Below are 25,133 nucleotides of genomic sequence, written 5' to 3' on the forward strand. Positions count from 1 at the left end.
AGTTTGATGCCTCTAGCTTTGCTCTTCTTTCTCAAAATTGTTTTTGGCTATCTGGGGTTCTTTGTGGTTCCATATGAATTTTTAAATTGTTTTTTACTATTTATTTAAAAAAAATACCAGAGGGATTTTGGTAAAGATGGCAGTGAATCTGTAGATCATTTTGGGTAGTATGGATATTTTGACATTAATAAGGTTTTTAGTCTGTGAACATGGAATGTCTTTCCATTTGTTTCTTCTTTAATTTCTTTCATTAATGCTTTGTAGTTTTTCAATGTGTAAGTCTTTCACTCCCTTAGTTAAATTTATTTCTAAGTATTTTATTAAAATGATCCTATTGTAAATTGGATTGCTTTCTTAATTTCCTTTTTAGATAGTTTGTTGTTAATGTATAAAAATACAAGTGATTTTGGTTTGTTGATTTTGTATCCTGCAACTTTACTGAATTCCTTTATTAGTTCTAACATTTTTTTGTGTGTGTGGTCTAGGGCATTCTATGTATTTAAGATCATGTCCTCTATAAACAGGAACAATTTTGCTTCTTCCTATCCAATCTGGTTGCCTTTTATTCCCTTTTCTTTCCTAATTTTCTATCTAAGACTTGTAGTGCTATGTAGAATAGAAATGACAAGAGTGGGCTTCATTGCTTTGTTTCTGGTTTTAGAGGCAGACCTTTGGATTTTTTACCATTGAGTATAATGTTAGCTTTGGGCTTTTCATATTTAGGCTTTATTATGTTGAGATAATTTCTCTCTGTTCCTAGTTTGTTGAAACTATTTTTTATCATGAAAGGGTGTTGAATTTTATCAAATGTTTTTTCTTTATCTGTTGAGATGACCATGTGGTTATTTTTATCTTTCATTCTGTTATGTGGTGTAGCACATTCATTAATATTTGTATATTTAACCATCCTTGCATCCCAGAGATAAATGTCACTTGGTGTATAATGGTAATATTTTTGAGAGAATCCTAAGCATTTTCTTGTCTTGTACATAATAACTTGCTATTGGACTTAATTATTTTTATATTGCCGAATATCTATAACCTTGAGTTTCAATGAATTCATTAAAATATATAAAAGAAAATTCTTGCTACACATTTTAAGTTATATTCTTAAAGTCCTCTTGCTTTAAAATACCAAGAATCTATATTCACATATGTAATATAAGTAAACTTTTCATTAGGGTCTATGGAAAACAAATTAGAAAAAATATTTATCTCTGAAATAACTTTTCTTTGTTTTTGGATTTTGTGTCCCGAATCTGGATCAGCATCTCACTTTCATCAGTGCTATTGAAAGAAGAAAAAATGCCAGTGCTATCTCCTGACATCAAAGTTGAGACTTCTAATGTCACCAAAAATTCCCTTGACAGTTACTTTCTTTTTGAGAGTAGTTGGAGGAAAGCAGTTTTAGAAACACAGAAGCTGAGAAACGGTAACTTCAATTTTACTTAAGAAAATATAGAAATAGTGAATTTGAATTTACATGTATATTTTTAAAATAATAAGAGACATTTATAATTCTTGTAACATTTAAGTAAAGATAATATCTTAAGCTTAAGGAAAAGAAAAATGGAAGCAAATTAAAATTAATTTACTTAATGTAATTTTGTAACTCGTGGTAGAAACAAATTTGAAAGAATTTCTTCTGTTGATATCAATGCAATATTCTTTTCTGTTGGATCATACTACTTGTCATGAATAATAGTGTTTGTTTTTAAATACCTGAAATTGGTTTTTATATTTAAAAAAACCCAAATCTAGGGAAAGAGGGGTAGGGGAGGAGGAAGAGGCTAGAGCGGGGATAAATGGTTCTGGAAGGAGGCTTAACTTTGGATGGTGAACACCCAATATAATACATGGGTAATATATTATAAAATTATACACCTGAAACCTATATAATTTTATTAATCAATGTCACCACAATAAATTCAATAAAAAAGAAAAAATAATAAAGTTTACCACTGAAAACAAACAAAGAAAAAATCCCCAGAAAACCCCCAATCTTTAACAGCACCTTTTTGTATTAATAATTCTAACCAATTGTCTCCCTTCCTTTCCTGTTGAAAGAGCCTTATATCCTATAGTTACTCAATAAAGACTGATTTGAGAACTTTTAACATGTAAATGAGTGTATACAAAGCTTTTCCCCCTTAATTTCAAATTATACTTGTATTTTTAAAATTTATCCTGAGCTCTGCCATTAACTTTATAGACAAAGATATAATTATTGAAAATAGCAAAGTTCAGACTCCCTAAGTATTTAATCACATCTGGTTTTGAATATATTGCTACAGTTTTTCAACTTCACTAGATTACCATTAAAGGCAGGCAGAAGACACCAGTTTATCTGTTTGCTACCCCCAAATTTAATTGCTGAAAAGAGAATCTCCATATTTTTTTGATCAAGAGAAATTTTTTTTGCAAAAAAAAAAAAATCAAAGGTTGCCAAATAGCATTTTGAGTATTTAATATCATTCCAGTTCCCTTAAATATCTTTTTTATTGCTGGGCTAGACTTGCTTAGTAGAGAAATCTTTAAAAACAATTCTCTGTGTTTAGTTTAATGATCAACCAAACATTTAATCTCTTAATCTGTTTTTTTCCCTTTTATGTCCTTCATTTTGAAAAAATTTTAAAATAACATGATAATTTCTTTGTCCAGTAATATGTGAGGTCAGTAGGAGAAGAAATTGTGGTGCTTCAATGTTGTTGCTTATAGATTTGGTGTGGAATTTTGTAGAGATATAATGAGAACCAATGCTTGAAAATAGAATTCTTTTATCTCTCGTTGCTAGCTCAGATGATCATGTATTTACACATTTTGATTTTTTACAAAAGCAGGAAGGTGGAAAGATTTAAAGTAGCAGATAACATAAGACTCTTGAGAGTGCTTTTAAACTCTTTTTAATGTGAATATATATAATATTCTGAGAATTCTAGTTATATAAAATTGCAAAGGCAGAAGACTGGGGGAGATTTGTGAAGTTGTCCTTTTTCCTTTTTTGTCTTAAGCAGCAACTTAATCACTTTTCCCTGCAGGAATTGAATGTATTTTCTTGGGAAAGATGCTACGTAAGTTACAGTAGCTTAATTTTCTTTACTTAATGATTGATTTAGTATATTTTATTATGCCTTATAGTATGTAAGAAAAGAAGACGTACACTTAATCAAGAAATAATGAAGATATTTATGATACTCTTTTTAATTAGAATACACCAGAGCATTTGGTCTAGAAGAACTCAAAAAATGTGTCAAAATGCCATATTTACCAGGATTGCAAAGTTGCCAAAAAAGTGTGAGTTCACCTCCACCAGAGGTTCTTAGCAGATGGTCGCGTGCTGATACCCACATGCCTCCAGTCAGGTACATTATGCTGTTCAGATCTCTTTTTCTGAACATATATTTGTAGTAATACTTCTGCTTGTAGAATTCCTTCTGGCTGGTGAATCCAATTTTTTCTTATTAATTTTTTCCACAAATGATCTATTTTGTAAATTTATTTAGTAATTTTTCTTAGTTTGACAAGTAGGTTCTCTTCTCAGTTTTTAAGTGACATTGCTGGAAAGGATTTAAGAACTTTCTTTAAAAACATCTTTATTGCCCTAGTGTAGATTGCTCATGAGACTATTGGATTTTTTAACACTAAAAATAAATGAACTCTGCAATATGAACAGGTTGCATTATTTTCAATACAGAGCCATGTGTTTCATTTCTTGTTTGAAATGGTCTGAGGAGAGATCCTGAATGAGATATCAGCCTAATGAAGACCCTGCATGGCTCTCAGAAATGAGTTTGTCAACCAGAACACTGACATTTTAAAACATTGTTATAAATACTTTTCCAACTGTAAATCAGATTGACATACTGTTAAAAGAAAACCCCTTTCTTCAAAGGCATGTATGTATATATTAGTAAGGCATTCTTCTATTTTATTTGATTTCTGCTTTGGTTTATTTATTTATTCATTAGGTATTGAATGGCCAACCTGAAAAATAGATGAAACATTTATAGTAGTCTGATTTGCAGTTCTCTTTAGGGGAGGACTTATATTTTCATGTAATGAGCTTTAAAGTCATCCAGTTATATGTAGAGCACAAGTACCAGAATTTCAGAATCTATTTCTTGAGGTTTCCACTAGTATTATGGTTCTTGTTAACTGCTCTTGAAATAAACCCAGGTAATGTAAATAGAAAACTAGAACATACTAAAATGGAAAAGTTATGCTTAGTTCTTATCTAAATAAGACCTTTGCAGAAGATTTGGGAGAAAAAGGAAAATTTACCTATCCTAACATATTCATTTTTATTTTTGAGTGTTTTCTTCTATCCTTCTTAATTTTCATATATATTTTTATTTTAGTTGTGATTTTAGTGTACTTAAAATTTTTTATTCTGCCTCTTTTATATATATACACCCACACTTGTAGTGAGATAAATATATCTTAATACATAATCTTCAGTTACTGTCAATGTATTTCATTGATGGGCCCACAGTTTCTTTTTCTAAATTTATTTTTAATTGTATTTTTTTTTTGCAGTACCATTTATCCACCGCCACCCTCCACCCTCTGCAATCACCACACTGTTGTCCATGTCCCTGAGTCCTTTTTCTTTTTGGCTCGATCTCTTGACCCCTTAACCCCCAAGCAGCTCTCAACCTGCTCTCTATTTATGATTCTGTCTCTATTTTGCTTGTTAGTTCAGCTTGTTCCATTGTTTCTTTAAACTGTGTTTAATAACATAGTTTATTTAAAAGTTCCTATCACTGGACTTTTTCACTTTTATAAGTAATATTGCAATAAACAATAGCACACATAAAGTCTTTCCCATCATTTAAAATATTATCTGAGGACAGATTGACAAACTCTAAAAATATACAAAGCAAAATTGCTCTTTCTGAAGTGAGATTACAGTGACATAAGGCAGAATCAGAGGTGGTGAAAAAGAGTTGCTAGAAGAGCTGATGGGAAGAGTTAAAAAGACAGGATGTAAAAAGAAGAGGGATGCCTAGTATAGAACCTACTCCAGGACAGTGTTCCTATCACCAAGACACCTGTGTCCCTGATACTCAGCTTGCTCCTCTCATGTCCTCTGAAGCCACAGCCCTTGTTAGGGAAGGGAGTAAGAATATGGATGGCTGCCTGATGCAACAGACTTGACTGAGTACAGACCAGTCTTCTCAGCCTCCTTTCATGCATATGACCATATTAGAAAACAGGAAGCCCAGAAAACACCCCCTGAATTAGCCTGCTCTGCCTCTAAATTTTCAGTCTTTATGTTGCTTCCTACTGTTTTCACTCTGTTTCAGGTTTTGTTTTTGTTTTTTTTTTTTCATTTGCAGTTTAGCTGTTTGTAAAATGATTCATCAGCCCTGGTTGGTGTGACTCAGTTGATTGAGTGCTGGCCTGTGAACCAAAAGGTCACAGGTTCAATTCCCCATCAGGGCCACTGATCAGGGCCATGGCCGTGTCCCCATTTGGGGGTGTGTGAGAGGCAACCAATCACTGTTTCTCTCTCTCTCTTCCTCCTTCTCTTCCCTTCTCTCTAAAAATAAATATATAAAGTCTTTAAAATGATTCACCAACATTTCACATTGACTTGAGTGTGAATTTACTTAAGGATAATTTGAATATATTAGGTTGGCCAAAAGTTTGTTTTTTTCCATAAAATAAAAAACATATTTTTCATTTTCACCAATAACTTTATTTTGAGTATGTTTGCTGTCTCCCATGTGGTAGAACATTGATTGTTCTCAATGTCTCAGTTTGTCAGTATCGACTTCAACTGGTCTACCTACTCGTGCAGCATCATCCAGTGAGAAATCTCCAGCACGAAACTTCACAAACCACTTTTGACACATTCAGTCAGTCACAACAGACTGCACATACCTTTTGTTTGCGTTTCAGTTGCATTTTTACTTTTCTTTATAAAATTAAACATAAAATGCCAAAAATGTTTCATGTTTTCTTCCATCTTCAATATTAAAATGGGTACACAAAAATTCACCAATTTTGGTGAGTTTTTAAATTTTGTATTATATTTTATTGGTTAAGCTATTTTGGTTGTCCTGATTTTTTTCCCTTTTGCCCCACTCCACCCAGCTCCCCTCACTACAATGGTGGGACAATCCCCACACCATTAGTCGTGTCCAGATCATGTGTATAAGTTCTTTGGTTACTCCATTTCCTATACTGTACTCCATTTCCTGTACTTTACATCCCTGTAGCTATTTGTCCTCCTTAATCCCCTCACCTCTTCACCCATTACCCCTCATACCCCTTCCCATCCGACAACCATCAAAATGCTTTCTGTATCCATGATTCTGTCTCTGTTCTTGTTTGCTTAGTTCTTTTAGATTCAATTGCTGATAGATTTGTATTTTTTGCAATCTTAATGTTAATAGTTTTGATCTTATTTTTCTTAAATAAGTCCCTTTAACATTTCATATAATAATGGTTTGGTGATGACGAACTCCTTTAGCTTTTTCTTGTCTGGGAAGCTCTTTATCTTCCCTTCAATTCTAAATGATATCTTTGCTGGGTAGAGCAATCTTGGCTGAAGGTTCCTACATTTCATGACTTTGAATATTTCTTGCCAATCCCTTCTAGCCTGTGAAGTTTCTTTTGAGAAATCAGCTGATAGTCTTATAGGAGCTCCCCTGTAGGTAACAAATTTCTTTTCTCTTGCTGCTTTTAAGGTTCTCTCTTTATCTTCAACCTTTGATGTTTTAATTATGATGTGTCTTGGAGTGGGCTTCTTTTTATCCATCTTGTTTGGGACTCTGTGCTTCCTGGACTTGCTTTTCTATTTCCTTCACCAAATTAGGGAGGTTTTCTTTCATTTTTTTTTCCAAATAAATTTCCAGTTTCTTGCTCTTTCTCTCCTCTTCTAGCACCCCTATGATGCAAGTGTTGGACTGCTTGAAGTTGTCTCAGAGACTGCTTGTACTATTCTCATTTTCCTCATTTATTTTTTTTTTTATTTTTTTCTTCTCTATGTTCTGATTGACTGTTTTGCTTCTTTATGTTCTAAATCAGTGATATGATTCTTGGCTTCATCCACTCTAGTGTTGATTCCCTGTAAATTGTTCTTTATTTCAATGAGTAAATCATTTGTTTTTGACTAGATCTTTTTTATGCTGCTGAGATCCTTGCTAATTTCCTTGAGCACCGTTATAACTAGTGTGTTGAACTCTGTATCTGATAAATTGCTTATCTCCATTTTGTTTAGCTCCTTTTTTGGAGTTTTTAAAAAATATATGTGTTTTATTGATTATGCTATTACAGTTGTCCCATTTTTTTCTCCCCTTTATCCCCCTCTGCCCTGCACCCCTACTCCCACAGGGATCCCCCGCCACCTCTTACTTCATATCCATGGGTCGTACATATAAGTTCTTTGGCTTCTCCATTTCCTATACTATTATTAACCTCCCCCTGTCTATTTTGTATCTACCATTTATGCTTTTTATTCCCTGTACCTTTTCCCCCATTCTCCCCACTTCACCTCCCCTCTGATATCCATTTCTGTGATTCTGTTCCTGGTTTAGTTGTTATGCTTAGTTTGTTTTCATTTTTCTTAGGTTCAGTTGATAGTTGTGAGTTTGTTGTCATTTTACTATTCATAGTTTTTGACCTTCTTCTTTTTCTTAGGTAAGTCCCTTTAATATTTCATAGAATAGGGCTTGGTGATGATGAACTCTTTTAACTTGACCTTATCTGGGAAGCACTTTATCTGCCCTTCTATTCTAAATGATAGGTTTGCAGGATAGAGTAATCTTGGATGTAGGTCCTTTCCTCTCATGACTTCAAATACTTCTTTCCATCCCCTTCTTGCCTGCAAGGTTTCTTTTGAGAAATCAGCTGATAGTCTTATGGGAACGCCTTGTAGGTAATTGTCTCCTTTTCTCTTCTTGCTTTTAAGATTCTCTCCTTCTTTAATCTTGGATAATTTAATTATGATGTGCCTTGGTGTGTGTTTCCTTGGGTCCAACTTCTTTGGGACTCTCTGAGTTTCCTGGACATCCTGGAAGTTGATTTCGTTGGCCAGACTGGGGAAATTCTCCTTTATTGTTTTTTCAAATAAGCTTTCAATTTCTTGCTCTTCCTCTTCTCCTTCTGGCACATCCTATGATTCAGGTGTTAGAATATTTAAAGTTGTCCCAGAGGTTCCTAAGCCTCTCCTCATTTTTTTGAATTCTTGTTTCTTCATTCTGTTCCAGTAGAATGTTTACTTCTTTCTTCTCCACATCGTTGATTTGAGTCCCAGTTTCCTTGCCTTCACTGTTGGTTCCCTGTATATTTTTCTTTATTTCACTTTGCATAGCCTTTACTTTTTCCTCCATTTTGCGACCATACTCAACCATTTCTGTGAGCATCCTGATTACCAGTGTTTTGAACTCTGCATCTGATAAGTTGCAGATCTCTGCAACTGATGAAGATCTCTTTATCACTTAGTTGTATTTTTTCTGGAGTTTTGATCTGTTCATTCATTTGGGCCATATTTCTTTGTCTTGGGGCTTCTGTTATGTTGTAAGTGGTGGAGCCTTAAGTATTCACCAGGGTGGGGCAACCCACCTCTCTGTGTTGTAGCGCTGTATGTCGGGGAGGAGTCAGAGAGGGAACAATGCTGCTTACTCGGGTCTCGAAAGTCTTTCAGTAGCTTTTCCAATATCCACAAGCAAATTGGATCCTTCTAGTGCTGATTCCTGGGTGGGTGGATTTGTGTACATTCTATGACCCCATGGGTTTCTCCAGTGAATTCTTCTGTGGGACTGGGAGTCTCTCCTGTTGCCACAACCCCCACAGGTTTTTACAGCCAGAGATTTTGAGGCTTTCTTTTCCCGCACTGGAATCCTGGATTGCGTGGTCTGTCTTGCTCCCCAGCTGTTCCTTCTGGTTTATCTGTACACAAACATGGGACCACCCAGTTTTCCAGCTACCGCCTTTCTGCAAGTCCTCTCTGTCCCAGCTGCCTGGGTTCGCCCCTCCTACTGGTCTGGATGAATGTTTCTTCTTTAACTCCTTTATTGTCAGACTTCCATACAGTTTTATTTTCTGGCAGTTCTGGTTATTTTTTGTTTTTAAATTTGTTGTTATTCTTTTGATTGTGAGAGGAGGCAAAGTGTATCTACCTATGCATCCATCTTGGCCAGAAGTCCATTTTTCTTGATTTTTGATCTGTTCTTTCATTTGGGCCATGTTTCTTTGTCTCCTTGTTTTGGCAGCCTCCCTGTGTTTGTTTCTACGTATTAGGTAGAGGCCAGCCTCCCCTATTACCCAAGCTGGTACCCAAGGTATGCTGAGTATACCTTCCTTTTGTAGTTGAGCCTTGGTTTCTGTTGGCAGATCAATGGGAGGGATTTACTCAGGCCAGTCAGCTGCAAGGACTGGCTGTGAACTTACCACCAATCTCCACCCTTCATGGAAGATCAGCTCTGAGGGGACAGGCTGGTGGTGCTCCAACGTGGTCTGTAGCTGTCCACTGTCCACTGTCCACTGGGTGCACTGGCTCTGGGGGTTCCTGGGTGGTGCAGGCCAGTGTCAGCCCCTACCAGTGTTTTGCCTGGGGCCGCCCTGCCTGAGCTATAAAGCAGTCTGAGATGGCTGCTCTTTGTGCTGGGCTTGGAGATTCTCAGGCAAAGCCAAGCTGTGAATCTAGGTTGGCTGCTGTTAGTGGTGGACCTGGGGCTAACTGAGACCAGCTGTTAATTGTTTGAGAGGATTTATGAAGCTGTGCAGCATGAGCCAAGACCAGTTATTCATATGGAAAAGCAGCATGGCTGGGCCTGTAAGTTGGGTGCAGTGGAATCTTTGGAGATCTCCAATTGGGTCAAACAGTGTTAGCCAGGTTGATGGACTCTCAGATGTGGCACCAGCTTGCCAGCTCTGTGGCTGTGTTGCGGGAGGGTTTAGAAAAGGCACAATGGTCTCTGCTCACCTGGATGTCAGAACCTTCAGTTTCTCCCAGTATGCCACTGGTGCCTTTTAAGCTGTCACCTCGGTGCTGGAGCTCAGAGGGAGTGAGTCTGAGTAGGTGAGTCCATGTGTGGGTTCTTCAAGAGGAGCTGCTTGGGGCTCCAGAAGTTTCTTCCACCAATTCAATCCCCACTGGTTTTTGCAGCCAGAAGTTGTGGGGACACTGGAACCCTAGGCTGGGAGTCCTGGTATGGGGCTGGGACTTCTCACTCCCGTGATATCCCTCCCAAATTTTTATCCACCATATGTGGGTGTGGGACTAGCCCATTCTGCATCTGTGCCTCTCCTACCAGTCTGGTTGGAAATAGTTTCTTTAATTCCGTAGTTGTCAGACTTCCATTCAACATGATTTCTGATGGTTCTGAGTGATGGTTCTATATTTTAGTTGTAATTTTTATGTGGTTGTGTGAAGAGGTGAGCCATTTCTGCCTACACTGCCATCTAGACCTGATAGGCTTTTTTTAAAAATGCATGCTGATATGACAGCTGTCAATACAATGTAGCAGAATTGTTTAGAATAAAATTAAAGAGAACTATGTGCTACTAGAGCCATATTACAGAAATAACCAAATGAACTTATTGGCCAACCCAATATTACAATTGTGTTTTGACAAGTGTTCTTCATATACAAAGCAGAAGAGTGGGGCTAAGTGCCATATGTTAATAAAGTATGTGGCAAGCATAAATGTTAGTTCTCTTGCCTGTCTTTGAAATGAATGTCTCTATTTTAGCCACTCTGATGGGAACATGTTGAGTTGCCTACAAGTATTTTATCCTCCTCTGCGTGTTGCCCCGCGCCCTGTGAAGGAACAGTGTTGGCAAACCAGGGAAGTGCTCATTTTTGTTCCTTTTGTGTACAACCCCTTACCCTCTCCCCCCATATGTAAATATTTTATTTTAAAAGGCTGATAAAAGTCTAATGTTTTTAAAAATGTGTTTAATGATAAAAATTTTCAGTGAATCTCAAGATACTCTCTGGTAATATTACTGATAATAGTAATCCTAGAGATGAAGAGTATTTGGAAGTTTTGACTGACTTCTAAAGTTTAATGTAGTTACAAGAAATTTGAAATTCTTATAGAACATCTAACCCACAGCAGATTCAATCATGACGTGTTTCCTCTAATAACCTACTTTATCTAGGCTTATTCCAGAAGGAACAAAAGTTAATAATGTTAAAATTCAGATTGTGGTGAGGAATAGGTAAAAAGTGCCCAAATAAGTGAGTGGGTTAGCTGGCATATTCAGATACCCTGTTAATCTAATCTTGATTCCCTTCCTTTTCACATTCCCTCAGTCATGATTAGTGAGAGTTAAGATAAAGATAAATTGAGATAAAATGGGAAAAGTTAGGTATAATACTCATCTACTTGAAAATTTTTTTAGCAAGAATAGGTATTAAGTTGGTTTGTATCTTCTTCTGATTAGGTTAGTTATGATGGAAGGAGTTTGTTTCTTGAATGTTTATTTGATTTCACATGATGTCCTTCAGCAAGTAAGTTTCACTGAAAGCAGACTTCTTGTCTCTTAATGCATTTTGAAAAATTAATGTGCCCTGAATTTATAGAGAAGTGATTTTGCAAAAACATATACTTTCAGGATAAAGAAGACTAAGGAGACCTGCACTGCCATACCACTTCAGGAGAACGGGAAAGGTAAAGTGGTCTCATCTTTTTTCTCTGACCACATGCTTATGATGAATACTCACCTTTTTTTAAAACTTCCTTTCTCTCCACTGATTTAATTGTCTTTGTTTTGTTAATGCTTCTTTGAAGTTTTATTTTATAAATTTAGTGGGCGTTGGGTTCAATATATAATATACCTTTATTATCTCAGGACCCTGGGGTAGGCTCTCTTTATCTTCATGTGGGCCATTGCAGTAGCTTGGAAATTAGTCTGACTTGGGATTTCTGACTTTTGAAATTATTCAACACTGTGACAAAAGCCTAAAACTTTGGCCTCTAATCACATTACTTCCTTCTTCAAAACAATGCCTCCTCATTACCCACGGACTAAGTATGAACTCCTTAGCTTGGTATTGAATCCTTTACCATCTTCACCTGCTTGCCTTTCTGGCCTTATCTCCTAATTATTTTTTTACTGAATCCTGTGTATCTATAACATCCAACTTCAGAAACTTATCTATATACCAACAGTTTGGGTTTAAAAACACTACTCTTCAAATTGATTTATATCTAAGTCCTTGGTGACTAAGATAGTTTATAACACCAGGAGTATTTTCTTCTATTTGGAGTATGAGTTTGTTCTTTGAAGCTTTAAATTCAAGCATTCTCACCTCTACATTTCTAATATGTTTAATCAGAATTTATTTTTTCAAAATGACACTGAAAAAATCTGTTGAGCCAAGTAATTACACTTTGAATGATGCCTAGAAGATAATGGAGAATTTCTTGGCAGCTCTGGCATCTAGACCTGCTGTTTCATCCCTAACTATCATGTGTTACAGATCACTTGGGGCTTTATACCAAGGGATCATCTGTGGCATGCAACAAATACATTTGTCTAGTGTTTATGTTCTCCAGTAAATTCTTACTCATTTCCTGAAGTAATCGTATCCAAAGTTAATGGTAAAGATTCTTGACTCATCTAGTCTAAAGTTTTCCACTTTTTTGTCTTTTGTTTATTATGCAAGCCAGGTTTTCTCAACAATACAGTATTAACATTTTGGACCAGATAATTCTTTGTTGTGGGGTCTGTCCTGTGCCTTGAAGGATGTTTGGCAGCATCCTTGGCCTTTATTCACTAGATGCCACTAGCAGCACCCAAGTGTGCTCATCAAAAATGTCTCTAGACGTTGCCAAAGGTCCTTAGAGTGGCAACATCCCTCGCAGTTGAGAAGCATAGGATTAAGTATAACATCTTTAGCATTATATGTTATATACTATTTGTCCCTCAGACTATCAACTGTTTCCTCTTTTACCTATGAGTAACAATTACTTTTTTTTACCAGTTTAAGATTTTTTAAACCTCATTTATTTGAAGGATATTCAGAGTTATCTTCATCACTTCCATGATTTTGCAGTTACTGACTAATGGAGGTCAGAGCACCTCCAAAGAAACCAAAACACTAAAATCACTAAGGAGACCTTTGTGACGTTGTTGGTAGCTGTCAGAATTGGCTCGTTAGGAGCTTTGCAAATTCTGTCTCTGGATGTTCATAAGGTTAAATGTTCATGAACTTCTCCTTGGGTATGTCCTTTCTCTGAATTTCCATATACTATAAACAACTTCTGTGATCAACAGGCAGCATAAAATAAAAATATAAATGTTAATTTAAGCAAAAAGTGTTCATTTTGCATCTTGGCTCAGATGAACATTTTCCTGCCTATTTTCCAGTAGGCCAAATTTATGGTTCTTAGGACTGGGTGCTATGTCTTACTAACCTTTATACCTTGCAGTGCCTATACCAGTTTCTGCAACATGTTGAGTGCTCTGTAAATACTTATTAATTTCCTTCAGTCATGCAAGTGGGCAGTTCATTCACTCATTCACCAAGTGTGAATTGAGTTATTTCCTCTGTGCCAGGCATAGTTCTAGGTGCTTGGCCTTAGGCTACATCTCACACACACACACAACAACAACAACAACAATGAAGGTCTCTGCCCTTGTGTAGTTTATATTCTAGTGAGAGAAGATAGCCAACCAACAATAAATATAATAAAGAAGACCATTACCTAGTATGTCAGAAAGTTAAAGCTTAATAGAAACAACAAAATAGAACAGGGGAGAGGGGATCAGGAGATCTAGGGGCAGAACAGGTTTAATGGAGAGGGTAATATTTGAGTCAAGACTTAAAAGAGGTATGGGAGTTAAACTTCTGGGCAACAGTTATTCTCTGGGAGCCAATACAGATCCCAAGGCAGGGCGATATCTTACGTATTGGAAGAAATCAGGAATCGAATGTGGCTAATCTCAGAGTGAAGAAGACCAGGTAAAGAGAGGTGACATCTGACCCTGTAGGGCCTTGAAAGGGACATTGTACCTAACTCTGATTGACATGAGGAGCCATTTAATAATTTTAACAAAAGGATGATTTTAATGTGATCTGATTTAAGTTTTTAAAGGATCATTAGGCAACTGCCATCTATTTCAGTAGTTCAGCCTTTTTAAAAAATGGCCCATTGACCTTCCACCCCTGACTATGATGGAATAACTTCTATCAGACAACTTTACCACTGAGAATTAGCATAAGAGCTAATTACTAAAGAATATAATAAAAATATATTTTATAATAAATAATATAAAAGTAATATATATCTATTGTTCATATAGAAATAATAAAATACTAAAAAGCCCCTGCTTTAAGTTGTCAAGAGCTATCATTTCCAACAGGACTTGAGAGGCTGAGATACTGGAGAAATAACCACAGAGAAGTGAACCCTAATTTCTGTGAGCAGTTTCCCCCAAGGTATTCAGCTATTCCTGATTGGCTTTTCTGCTGAGTAATATTTCAGGACCTCAGGCAGAAAACAGCTTTTTGAAGACTAAAGAGCTGATAGAGGTTTTAGTAACTTAGCATTTGCTGGGGGGACGGAGGGGGAACTTTAAAGTCTACCCAGGAGAGCCCTTAGTAAACGCCTAGGCTGTAGGTTAAAACTCCTGAAGGGCCATTTACACTGTAAAGGCATCCCAGGTAGAGACTAGCTTTTAAACAGTCTACAATCCAGACTTGACTGGATTAGAGTGACTCCTGCGAGGAGAAAACATAATCTCTCTGGAAAACTGAAGATGAACCAGAGCCTTGTGGGTACCTCATTTGGGTGACTTATTTTCTTTGGAAGAGTCTTGATATTGATTCAATCGTTTTAATTTTAGGACTCTTGCGGTATTCTAATTCTTCAATCAATTTTGGTAAGTTATATTTTCAAGAATTTTTTGCATTTTGTCTAAGTTTTCAATTTTATTGACTTAAAGTTTAGTCTTTGCTCTCTCTACTTCTGTTCCTCTTCTAATATTTTTTATTTGTTCCTTCTACCTTGTTTTCTTTTTTCTTTTTTTTTAGTAAGCAAACATATTTTATATATTGCAATGACTGAAAACTTGCTATTGGCTCTAACTTAAATGTCTGTTTTTTGTTTTTTTTTCATTTTTTAAATTTTTTTTAAATACATTTGTCTCTGCCTCCCCCCCCCCACCTCTTTCCCTTGCCCCCTCCCTCCTTCCCTCCCTCAGCTCTTCCCCTTTGGTTTTGTCCATAGTCCTTGCTGTATGTTCCTTGACTTTCCCCTTCCCTTCCCTTTCCCTGCCTCCACCGCTCCTTCCCTCTTGTCTCTGCCTTCTACCTTGTTTTCTAAATTAATCTCACCAGAAGATTTTCTTTTTTATTAGTCTTTTCAGTGCAGAACTCTTGCCTTTTTAAAAATCTTTCTTATTGTAAATTTGTTTTCTACCTCATTGATTCTCCTCTTTTTTTAAAAATTTAATCCTTATTATATTTTTCCCATTACCATTTAGTCCCCTTATACTCCCCTTCCCCCAGCAATTATCACACTCTCCTCTTCTCTGTATTACTTTTTTCTCACATGTTCTTTGGGTTTATCCTTTTCCTAATGTATATCTTAGACCCAGATTATTAATTTTCAACCTTCATTTCTAACACAGGGTTTTAGAATTTTATAATCATAGATAGGTCTATACCCTAGAGTTTCTCTTGTGCCTCACCATACAAGTTTTGTAATACTTTCTTTATCATCCAGTTAATATTTATTATGATTTTTTTAATTGATGAGTAATATAGAATATGTATAAATATTCTAAATATTTCAGAATTTTTAATTTGTCTTATTGTTAACAACTTCAACTAAATTTTATTGGTCTGTATGATAACAGTTCTTTGAAGTTTTTTGAATATTGCTTAATACCTAGAATCTAGATCATTTGTAGCCAGAGGATCTTTCTAAGATCAAGTCCACTACAGAGCTGAGAACAGGAATACTGATCGTATTTTTGCCCTCCACTCTCTCTCTGAACTTCCCACTCATGTTACACACTCAAATAAAAACACAAACAAACAAAATACCCTCCAACTCCCTTGGAGATTTTTAAAAATTATATTCTATTGATGATGCTATTACAATTGTCTCAGTTTTTCCCTTTTGTCCCCTTCAACCCAGCCTCCACCCCCACTCCCTCAGGCACCCTGCACCATTGTCCATGTCCATGGGTCATGCATATGTGTTCTTTGGCTACTCTGTTCCCTATGCTGTACTTTACATCCCCCTGACTATTTGGGGACTACCTATTTGTACTTCTTAATCCCTTCACCTTTTCTGTCCAACCCTTCCAACCCAGCCCCCTCCTATCTGGCAACCATCAATAGATTAACAGCTGAAGGAAACAGCCACAAACAGTAGATTCCTGGAAGTCTCAGACTGCCTAGGGTCAGACAGGGATGACTGACATATGACATCATCAGAGGCAGATCCAGAAAGTAAAAACAATGGTCTCCTACCATTGAAGTTCACACCACAAAGTCAGGAAATCAAAACAGATCAACTTAAGAAGCAGAAGCAAAAAAGAGGAGTCTCAAAAATAATAGGAAGACAAAGAAATACCCCCCACTCAAAGGGGAAAGAGGAATTCCCAGAAAGAGAACTAAATGAAATATAGGCAAGTAAACTATCAGATACTGAGTTCCAAACAATGGTTCTACGGGAGCTTAATGAGCTCAGTGAGCTCAGAGAGAATTACCAAAAATGACAGGGAAACTAAGAGGACCTTACTGCACTCTATATCAGCATGAAAAAGGACATAGAAACTATCAATTAGAGACAAGAGGAAATGAAGAATATAATTTCTGAGTTGAAGAACACAGTAGAAGGAATCCAAAGCAGGCTAGATGAAGCTGAGGACTGAATCAGTGAGCTGGAGGACAAGGTAGAAAAAAGCTCCCAGAAGGAGCAGGAAAATGAAGAAAGACTCAAAATGAATGAAGGGGCATTTGGGGAAATGCAGGACAACCTGAAACGTAATAATATCCGTATAGTATGGATACCAGAAGGAGAAGAGGAGGAGCAAGGGATAGAGAACCTGTTTGAAAAAGTAATGATGGAAAACTACGCTAATTGGAGGAGAAAAAAAGTCACAGAAGTCCAGGAAGCACAGAGGGTCCCATTCAAGAGGAACCCAATGAGGCCCACTCCAAGACACATCATCATTAAAATGGCAAATATCAAAGACAGAGAATCCTAAAGGAAGCAAGGTAACGTATAAGGGAGCCCCAGTACGACTAGCAGCTGACTTCTCAACAAAAACAGTACAAGCCAGAAGGGAATGGCAAGAAATATTCCAAGTAATGAAAAGCAAAGGTCTGCTACCAAGACTGCTTTACCCAGCAAAGCTCTCAATTAAAATGGAAGGCAAAATAAGGAGTTTCCCAGGCAAAAGAAACCTAAAAGACTACACCTCCACCAAACCAGCACTGCAAAATATGCCAAAGGGACTGCCTTAAGAAGATGAAGAAAAAGAGTCTATGAATACCCAGTTCCTTTCACAGTTGCTGATACTTGGTATTACCGATATTTTTAATATGTAACCTGATTGTGACAATGATGTGTTATTTTAATTATTCCTTTATTATTTACTGAAACTAAACCTGTTTTTATATATTTCTTGCCTAGTTCTATTATTTTTAAAAAAGCTTTAAATGACTTTTTGATATTCTTTATGCATTTTTTGATTAAATGTTTGTAGAATTTTTTCCCTAAAAAGAAACAAAACCATTAACCCTTTTTAAGATATGTGGCAAATACTTTCCTATTCTATTGCTTGTCCTTTAACTTTTTTTATATGTATATTACTGTACAGTCTTAAATGTTCAATATAGTCATATTGTCAATATTTTATTTTATAGCTTCTGGGTTTGAGTATTTTACTTCAGGGTGAGAAAAATATTAGTTTGTCTTTTCTCCTAAAACTCCTTAGATTCTACATATTGATTTTTAACTCACCTGAATATTCCTTGTATAATGTGTGAAATAGGGCTCTATATTTATTTCTTTTCATGTAATAGTGGTCCATGCACCTTATTTGTTGAATAAGCCTTATTGTCCCCATTGACTTCAAATATCAACTTAATCATATATTACATTGTTAGACAGATATATACATTTGTTTCTAGAATGCTCATTTCATTGATCTACTTGATTATTTCTGTGCTGGTGTCATGTTGTTTTAATTGCTGAGACTTTATAATGGGTTTAAATTTTTTAATATTTTAAAATTAACTTTGACACTTAAAAAATAAATAAAATCAGTCTGCATTTAAGAAAGAGAGAGAGAGAGATGACTCCTACCTTTTGCGACAACATGGATGGAATTGGAGAATATGAAGCTAAGTGAAATAAGCCAGTTGATGAAAGACAAATGCCAGATGATCTCACCTATAAGTGGAATCTATTCAACAAAATAAACTAGTGAATAAAATAAACCACAGGGATGAAAACATCAAGCAGACTGAAAGTGACCAGAGGGGATGGGAAAAGAGGCCAATGGTGGAAAGAAGGGGAAGGGACAAAGAACATGTATGAATGACCCATGGACATGGACAACAGAGTGGGAATTGACTGTGGGAGTGGGGGGTGGGGGGTGGTGGTGGGATGGGTGGAGGGAGGCAAAGGGGGGAAAATTGAGACAACTGTAATAGAATAAACATAATTTATAAATTAAAAAAATAAATCTTTTTTAAAAAAGAAAGTAAACACCAGTGAGTAAGTAGTGCCTCTGGAAGCAAAGTATAGGATATTGTAGTATCAAAAATCAGAGCTATCCAGTGACTAAGTCAAAATGAGGGATTTGGTGCATCCAGCAGGGAGTTGTGCTTCAGGTCATACCCGTGCTCAGTAGCTGAAGGGCAACATAAGTAGCATGAAAGATCTCAATTCAGCACTACGATGTATAGCTGACTGGAAGCTGTCTTCTGTCAAAGGTTAAACCATTCTAGAAAGAAAGGATACTACAGAACACGTACATCCATGATCTCCTTCATTGGGGAGATAAAAATAGAGCTAAAAAGAATAAAAAAAAAAATATGTTCTCTGAATCCATGATTGTTTCTGTTCTGCTTGTTGTTTATTTTGTTTTTTATATTCAATTGCTGATACATATTTGTTACTATTTTATTATTCATATTTTTGTTCTTTTTAAAGACCCTTTAACATTTCATGTAATGCTGGTTTGCTGGTAACATACTCCTCCAGCTTTTTCTTGCCTGGGAAGCTCTTCCTCTACCTTGGAGATCTGAAGGCAGCTTTTGTGATACTTGAAACTGAAGTAAATAATAGTATTTTCAAGACATGGATTTGTATATTATTTTCAAAGACTTGTGTGTTTCTAAATAGAAGTATGTATACACATTTACATATTTAGGGCAATATGTAGTCATTACATGAGAGCTTTGAATTTGGTAGATCTAGATTCAAATCCTGCCTCTAATAGTTGCTGGTATTTGCCATTGGGCAAATATTTTAGCTTCACAAAAATTTTTTAAAAATCTGTACCCCAAATAGTACTAGTTACCTAACTTCATAGTATTGTGTGAATGAAATAGATGAAAAGAGTACTTGATGTAGAGAGATCACTCAGTAAGTGTTAACCTATTATCATTATTACTACCATCTGTAATAGAGCCTTGATTAATGCTGTTTCAGTTAGAGACTCATTTTATTTTATAATTTTACTAGTTAACTTCACTTAGTATTTATGAGAAATGCTTTTATTTAGAGGAAATAACTTGGTAAGCATCTAACCTATTAAATGAGCTAATTCTTTATATGGACAAATTTTTTACAGAGAGTAAAATTTTAATATCTCTTTTAAAAATATATTGATTATGCTATTACTTATTAGTTGTTGCAATTTTTCCCCCTTTGTGCCCCTCCACCCAGTACCCCCAGTTACTTACAGCAATCTACTTCTTAGTTCATGTCCATGGGTTATGAATATAAGTTTTTTGGCTACTATTTTTCCTATACTGTTTTTAGCATCCCCCGCCCCTGTCTACTTTGTACCTACCAATTTGTACTTCTTAATCTCTCTACCTTTCCCCTGACTCTTCCCCTGCCCCTTCCAACAGATATCCATCCAAGTGATCTCCATAACTATTATTCTGTTTCTATTCTGCTTATTTGCTCAGTTTGTTTTTTAGATTCAGTTGTTGATAGTTGTGAATTTATTGCCATTTTAATGTTCATGGTTTTGATCTTCTTCTTTTTCTTAAATAAGTACCTTTAACATTTCATATACTAATGGCTTGGTGATGATGAACTCCTTTAGCCTTACCTTGTCTGTGAAGCACTTTATCTGCCCTTCAATTCTAAATGATAGCATTGCTGGATAGAGTAATCTAGGTTGTAGGTCCTTGATTTTCATCACTTTGAATACTTACTGCCAGTCCCTTCTTGCCTTCAAAGTTTCTTTAGAGAAATCAGCTGACAGTCTTATGGGAACTCCTTTGTAGGTAACTCTCTGCTTTTCTCTTGCTGCTTTTAAGATTTTCTCTTATCTTTAAACTTTGACATTTTTATTATAATGTGTCTTGTGGTGGTCCTCTTTGGGTTCAACTTGTTTGGTACTCTCTGTGCTTCCTAGACTTTAAGTCTATTTCCTTCACCAAATTAGGGAAGTTTTCTTTCATTATTTTTTCAAATAAGTTTTCAATTTCTTGCTTTTTCTCTTCTCCTTCAGCACCCCTATGATTTGCATGTTGGTATGTTTGAAGATGTCCCAGAGGCTCCTTAGCCTATGGTCTTTTTTTTGGATTCTTTTTTCTTCTTGCTGCTCTGATTGAATTTTTTTTTTCTTCCTTATGTTCCAAATCATTGATTTGATTCTAAGCTTCATTCACTCCACTCTTGGTTCCCTGTAAATTTTTCTTTATTCCACTTAGTGTAAACTTCATTTCTGCATGGGTCATTTTTATGCTGTTGAAACACCCAATGAGTTCCTTGAACATCCTAATAACCACTGTTTTGAACTCTGCATCTGATAGATTGCTTATCTCCATTTCATTTAGTTCTTTTTCTGGAATTTTGTTCTGTTCTTTGACTTGAGCCATATTTCTTTGTCTCCTCATTTTGGCAGCCTCCCTGTGTTTGTTTCTGTGTATTAGGTAAAACTGCTTTAAATCCCTTTCTCAGTAGCATGACCTATTTTAGACAAGCACACTGGTAAGTTGGATGGGGCAGAGCCTTAGGTGATCACCAGGGCATGGCAGCCTGTGTCACTGCTCTGTGGCTCTGTGCTGGGGAGGGCTCAGAGAAGGGACAATGACACTGCATGGCCTCTGGAGTTTTGTCCAGAAGGAAGCTGTCTCCTGAAACTTGCCCTGATGCTAGTCACTTAACTTTCTCCCCATATGTCACTGGTGCCCTTCCAGCTATTGCCCTAGTGCTCAGGCCCAAAGAGAGTGAGCCTGCATAAGTCCTAGGTCCGTTGCAGACCCTTTAAGAGGAGACTCCTGAGAATCCTGCAGTTTCTTCCGCTGCTCCAACCCCCACTGGTTTTTATAGCCATAAGTTATGGAAACTTACCTTCCTGGGCTGGCAGGGGCAGGGGAGTGGGGTCTGGTGTAGGGCTGGGATCCCTTGCTCCCAAGGTATCCCTCCCAATTTTTATCCATCACACGTGAATGTGGGACCACCCATTCTGCATCTCTGCACCTCCTCCCTGTCTGGATGAATGTGGCTTCTTTAATTCCTTGGCTGTAGGACTTTCATACAGCTTGATTTTCTGATGATTCTGGGTGATATATGTTTTGTAGTTGTAATTTTTACTATGGTTGTGTGAGGAGGCTGCTGTATTTACCTATGCTCCATCTGACCTGCTCTTTAATAATTATTTATAGAGAATAAATTCCATAGTCATACCATGTTTTAAAAAGCATGTTATAGACACATTTCATTTTATATAATTAAATATAGTCATCACAGGGTTTTTAGTTAAATATTTTTTGAGATGACTTACTGCAGTCATTTAGAAAGTAAGTAGTAACATTTCTACTTCAAAGAACTTCAAAGAGTGTTTGATGGTCATTTGAGGAACAGACATTTTGCTTGCACTGTATTTTAGAAATCATCATTAACATGTGATTATTTGCATTTTAATAGCTGATTTTCTTTCCCTCACAGGTTCTGGCTTCAGTGACCCTCTTGCTGGAGCGCCATCTCAATATTTACAGAGACTGTCGAAAATGGCCATATTAGAGTATGATACCATTCGTCAAGAAACAACCAGAAAGTCAAAAAAGGGTAGGAATCGAGAGCTGCGGGACTGCTGATAACTCATGCTGTGTGATGCTTTCTTCACTGGCTTTTAAGGCTTAGACTTCCTTTCTTTTTCTTTCTTTTTGATATATATGGTATGCAATGATACATGTAACAATGGAAATGTAAATAGGAAATAAATATTTTATGTTATGTACAGAATAACTTCTGTTTTGTTAGCATTACAAATAAGAATTTAAGTCATCATTTATGCAGACATAAGCATAAGGTATATTTCATGAATTTTATGCACATTGATTATATTTTTTGACTCAACTTGAAAAATGTTTTGTAAGTGTCTCTTTGTACAATGACGTTCACTGGGAGCCACAGAAGATTTAAAAAAAAAAGTGAGCTCTTCTTGTTGGGGATAGAAAGTGGCCAGCTGAAACCCCTCCTCTTCCCTGCTTGTGTTTGAAACAGTCTTGTGGTAAGTATTCAAGCAGATGAAGATGAAAATGTTAGCTTTGCTTTTTGATACAACCTGGAAGGGAAACCCTGGCTTAGATGTGTAGCAGCCTCTTAACAGTGAACTTCAGAACTGGGCCAGCGCACAAACCCAGGCAGTGCTGACAAGCTTAGGCTCACCTGCCGAGCCAGGGCCTCCATGGCCAAGCAAGGCAAGGTTCTCCACTGTGTAGACCGGCAAGTCCCTGAGGGGGAAGCGGTTGGGGAGACACTCACTCCTCTGTGAGGAGGAAGAAGGTCTAGCTTAGGAGGACTCTGCTTCTCTAGAAAGCCTGAGGGGTGAGGGAGAATTGTGTGTCAGTGCACCTTTCTGAGGAACCAGGAGAAATCCAGGCCGCCGATGCCTGTGATCCAGTGAGAGTGGGACCAGGGCCACAGGAGAGCTACACAGTGTCACAGAGGTTCAAGAAGAGAGTGGTAGCATCTAGCAGGAAAGCTTCAGGGAAGATGCAGTGGTCAAATGGAACTTAAAGGCAGGAAAGATGAAGGGAAAGGGCATTTCCAAAAAGATGGAATAACATAGCTAAGGTACCCTGTGCATTTGGGAGTGACTAACATGGTTGGAACACTGGGTGGTAGAGGGTGCCTGTCAGAAGTCACATGCCTACAGGCACCAAGCCAAGGACCATGTTAATGACATCAATGAGATGAATGCTGCAGGGAGCTGGGGCACTCACCACCCAGCCTCAGCCCTTTGTGTCACCTGGAAATGAAGGCCCAGTGTTGCCAGATATTCCAACTTATTATGAGAAGCTAGACTCCAGATTTGTATGTGAAAACTTCCAATGTGTAAATGTTAGCAACTAATTTGAAATAAGCAACTAATTCAAAATTTATAAAGCCATTGTGTGGGCCAGAGAAAGTTGCATGTGCAAGCTAGGGCTGCCTTTACAGGGCCGTTCATTTCTGCAAACTTGAAGAGATAAGGCTTGAGGTACCCAGAGATCTGGTAGGGAGCCTCAGATCCAAGCATGAGTTTATATTTCCTCATTTTCACAGTGGGAAATTTTGAGAATGGAAGTAGATTATTGCTATTGTAATTTAGGAAGATTCATTCAGGTATAGTGCTAGGCTAGACTGTGATGGGAGGAGCCTAGACGCAGGGAACCCAGTGAGGAGATGTTTATAAAAATTGAGGTAAGAATCTTGGTAGAAAATTAGAGACAGGACATCAAGGCAATGCACCTAAGGTCAACTGATTGGACATAGGGTATCGAAACAGGAAGAGTCAAAACCACTCATTTCCAATTTTAGACCTAACATTCTCCTATGCTAGTTTTAGGGAATAACAAGAGGAATGCAGTTTTGAGTATATTCAGTTTCAGGTGCCATCAAGACATCCTTAGAGATGCCAAACAGATAGCTGAAAGCAGGTGTGGAGTTCTGGAAAAAACATAGTTGACTAGAATTAGAACTTGGCAAAACATGTGCAGTGCAAAAGCTGAGTTTTCCTGCTCAAAATGTAGAGAGAAAAGAGAGCCCAGATTCAGAAAGGATGGGAGTAAACAGGAAGAAGACAAAAATAGAAGAGAAAAGCATCACAGGTATAGGACAATGGACATATTTCATGTTATTGCATACTTTATATTACTGTATAAAATACACTATTAATATGTATGTGTTTGTATGCATTATCATAATACATTAGTTCTTAGGGAATAACTATATAAATTTACATGGATATATTTGTGCTTGGATCTGAATTTCAATTGAGAATGATTTACTTATTACCTGTACATTTTCTGTCTTCCAGTCACCCATTCCAAGTGTGGTCAATGAATTAAGAAATGGGAAACAGGAGAAAAGATCATCTCAAATAAAAATTTGATGAGCTTTTTTTTTTTTGGATGGGCACTTATAAATATTGGGTTCGCCAAAAAGTTCATTTTTTTTTCCATAAAATGGTTCCAGTAGTTCTTAGTTGTCTTTAACTTCATTCAAAACAATTTTGTTAGATTGTATTATTACAGGCATGCATTTAAAAAACTTATCAACATTGGTAAATTTGTGTGTAGCCATATTAATATTGAACATGGAAGAAAATAAGCAACATTTTTGCCATATGATGTTTTATTATTTCAAGAAAGGTAACAATGCAACTGAAACACAAAAAAAATTTGTGCATTATATGGAGAAGGTTATGTGACTGATCAAACATGTCAAAGTGGTTTGCAAAGTTTCATGCTGGGGATTTCTCACTGGATGATGCTTTACAGTTGGGTAGACCAGTTGAAGTTGATAGCGATCAAATCAAAACATTAATTGAGGACAATCAGTATTCTGCCACGAGGGAGATAGTCAACATACTCAAAATATCCAAATCAATAAAGTTATTGGTGAAAATGAAAAATGTGTCTTTTATTTTATGGAAAAAAAAATATGGACTTTTTGGCCAACACAATACCTTTAATT

At 36.6% G+C, this 25,133-nt stretch overlaps 1 protein-coding gene across 1 annotated transcript; it reads left to right on the plus strand.

The window, feature by feature from the left end:
• Nucleotides 1-1,305: 1,305 nt before the first annotated feature.
• Nucleotides 1,306-22,267, plus strand: CUNH8orf89 (chromosome unknown C8orf89 homolog). The gene is made up of 4 exons (XM_054595539.1): nucleotides 1,306-1,432; nucleotides 3,209-3,362; nucleotides 11,572-11,627; nucleotides 22,119-22,267. The coding sequence occupies exons 1-4, from the start codon at nucleotides 1,306-1,308 to the stop codon at nucleotides 22,265-22,267; spliced, it is 486 nt and encodes a 161-aa protein (XP_054451514.1).
• Nucleotides 22,268-25,133: the final 2,866 nt, after the last annotated feature.

This window comes from Pteronotus mesoamericanus, unplaced genomic scaffold (assembly GCF_021234165.1).
Source record: "Pteronotus mesoamericanus isolate MK-2021 breed Mesoamerican mustached bat unplaced genomic scaffold, CSHL_Meso_final scaffold_54, whole genome shotgun sequence".
NCBI lineage: Eukaryota > Metazoa > Chordata > Mammalia > Chiroptera > Mormoopidae > Pteronotus > Pteronotus mesoamericanus.

Excerpts from the sequence above, each read along its gene's own strand:
- CUNH8orf89 (XM_054595539.1), top strand. The coding sequence starts at position 1,306 with ATGCCAGTGCTATCTCCTGACATCAAAGTTGAGACTTCTAATGTCACC. Across the intron at positions 3,363-11,571 it reads ACCCACATGCCTCCAGTCAG|GATAAAGAAGACTAAGGAGA; the intron begins GTACATTATGCT and ends ATATACTTTCAG. Across the intron at positions 11,628-22,118 it reads ACTTCAGGAGAACGGGAAAG|GTTCTGGCTTCAGTGACCCT; the intron begins GTAAAGTGGTCT and ends TTTCCCTCACAG.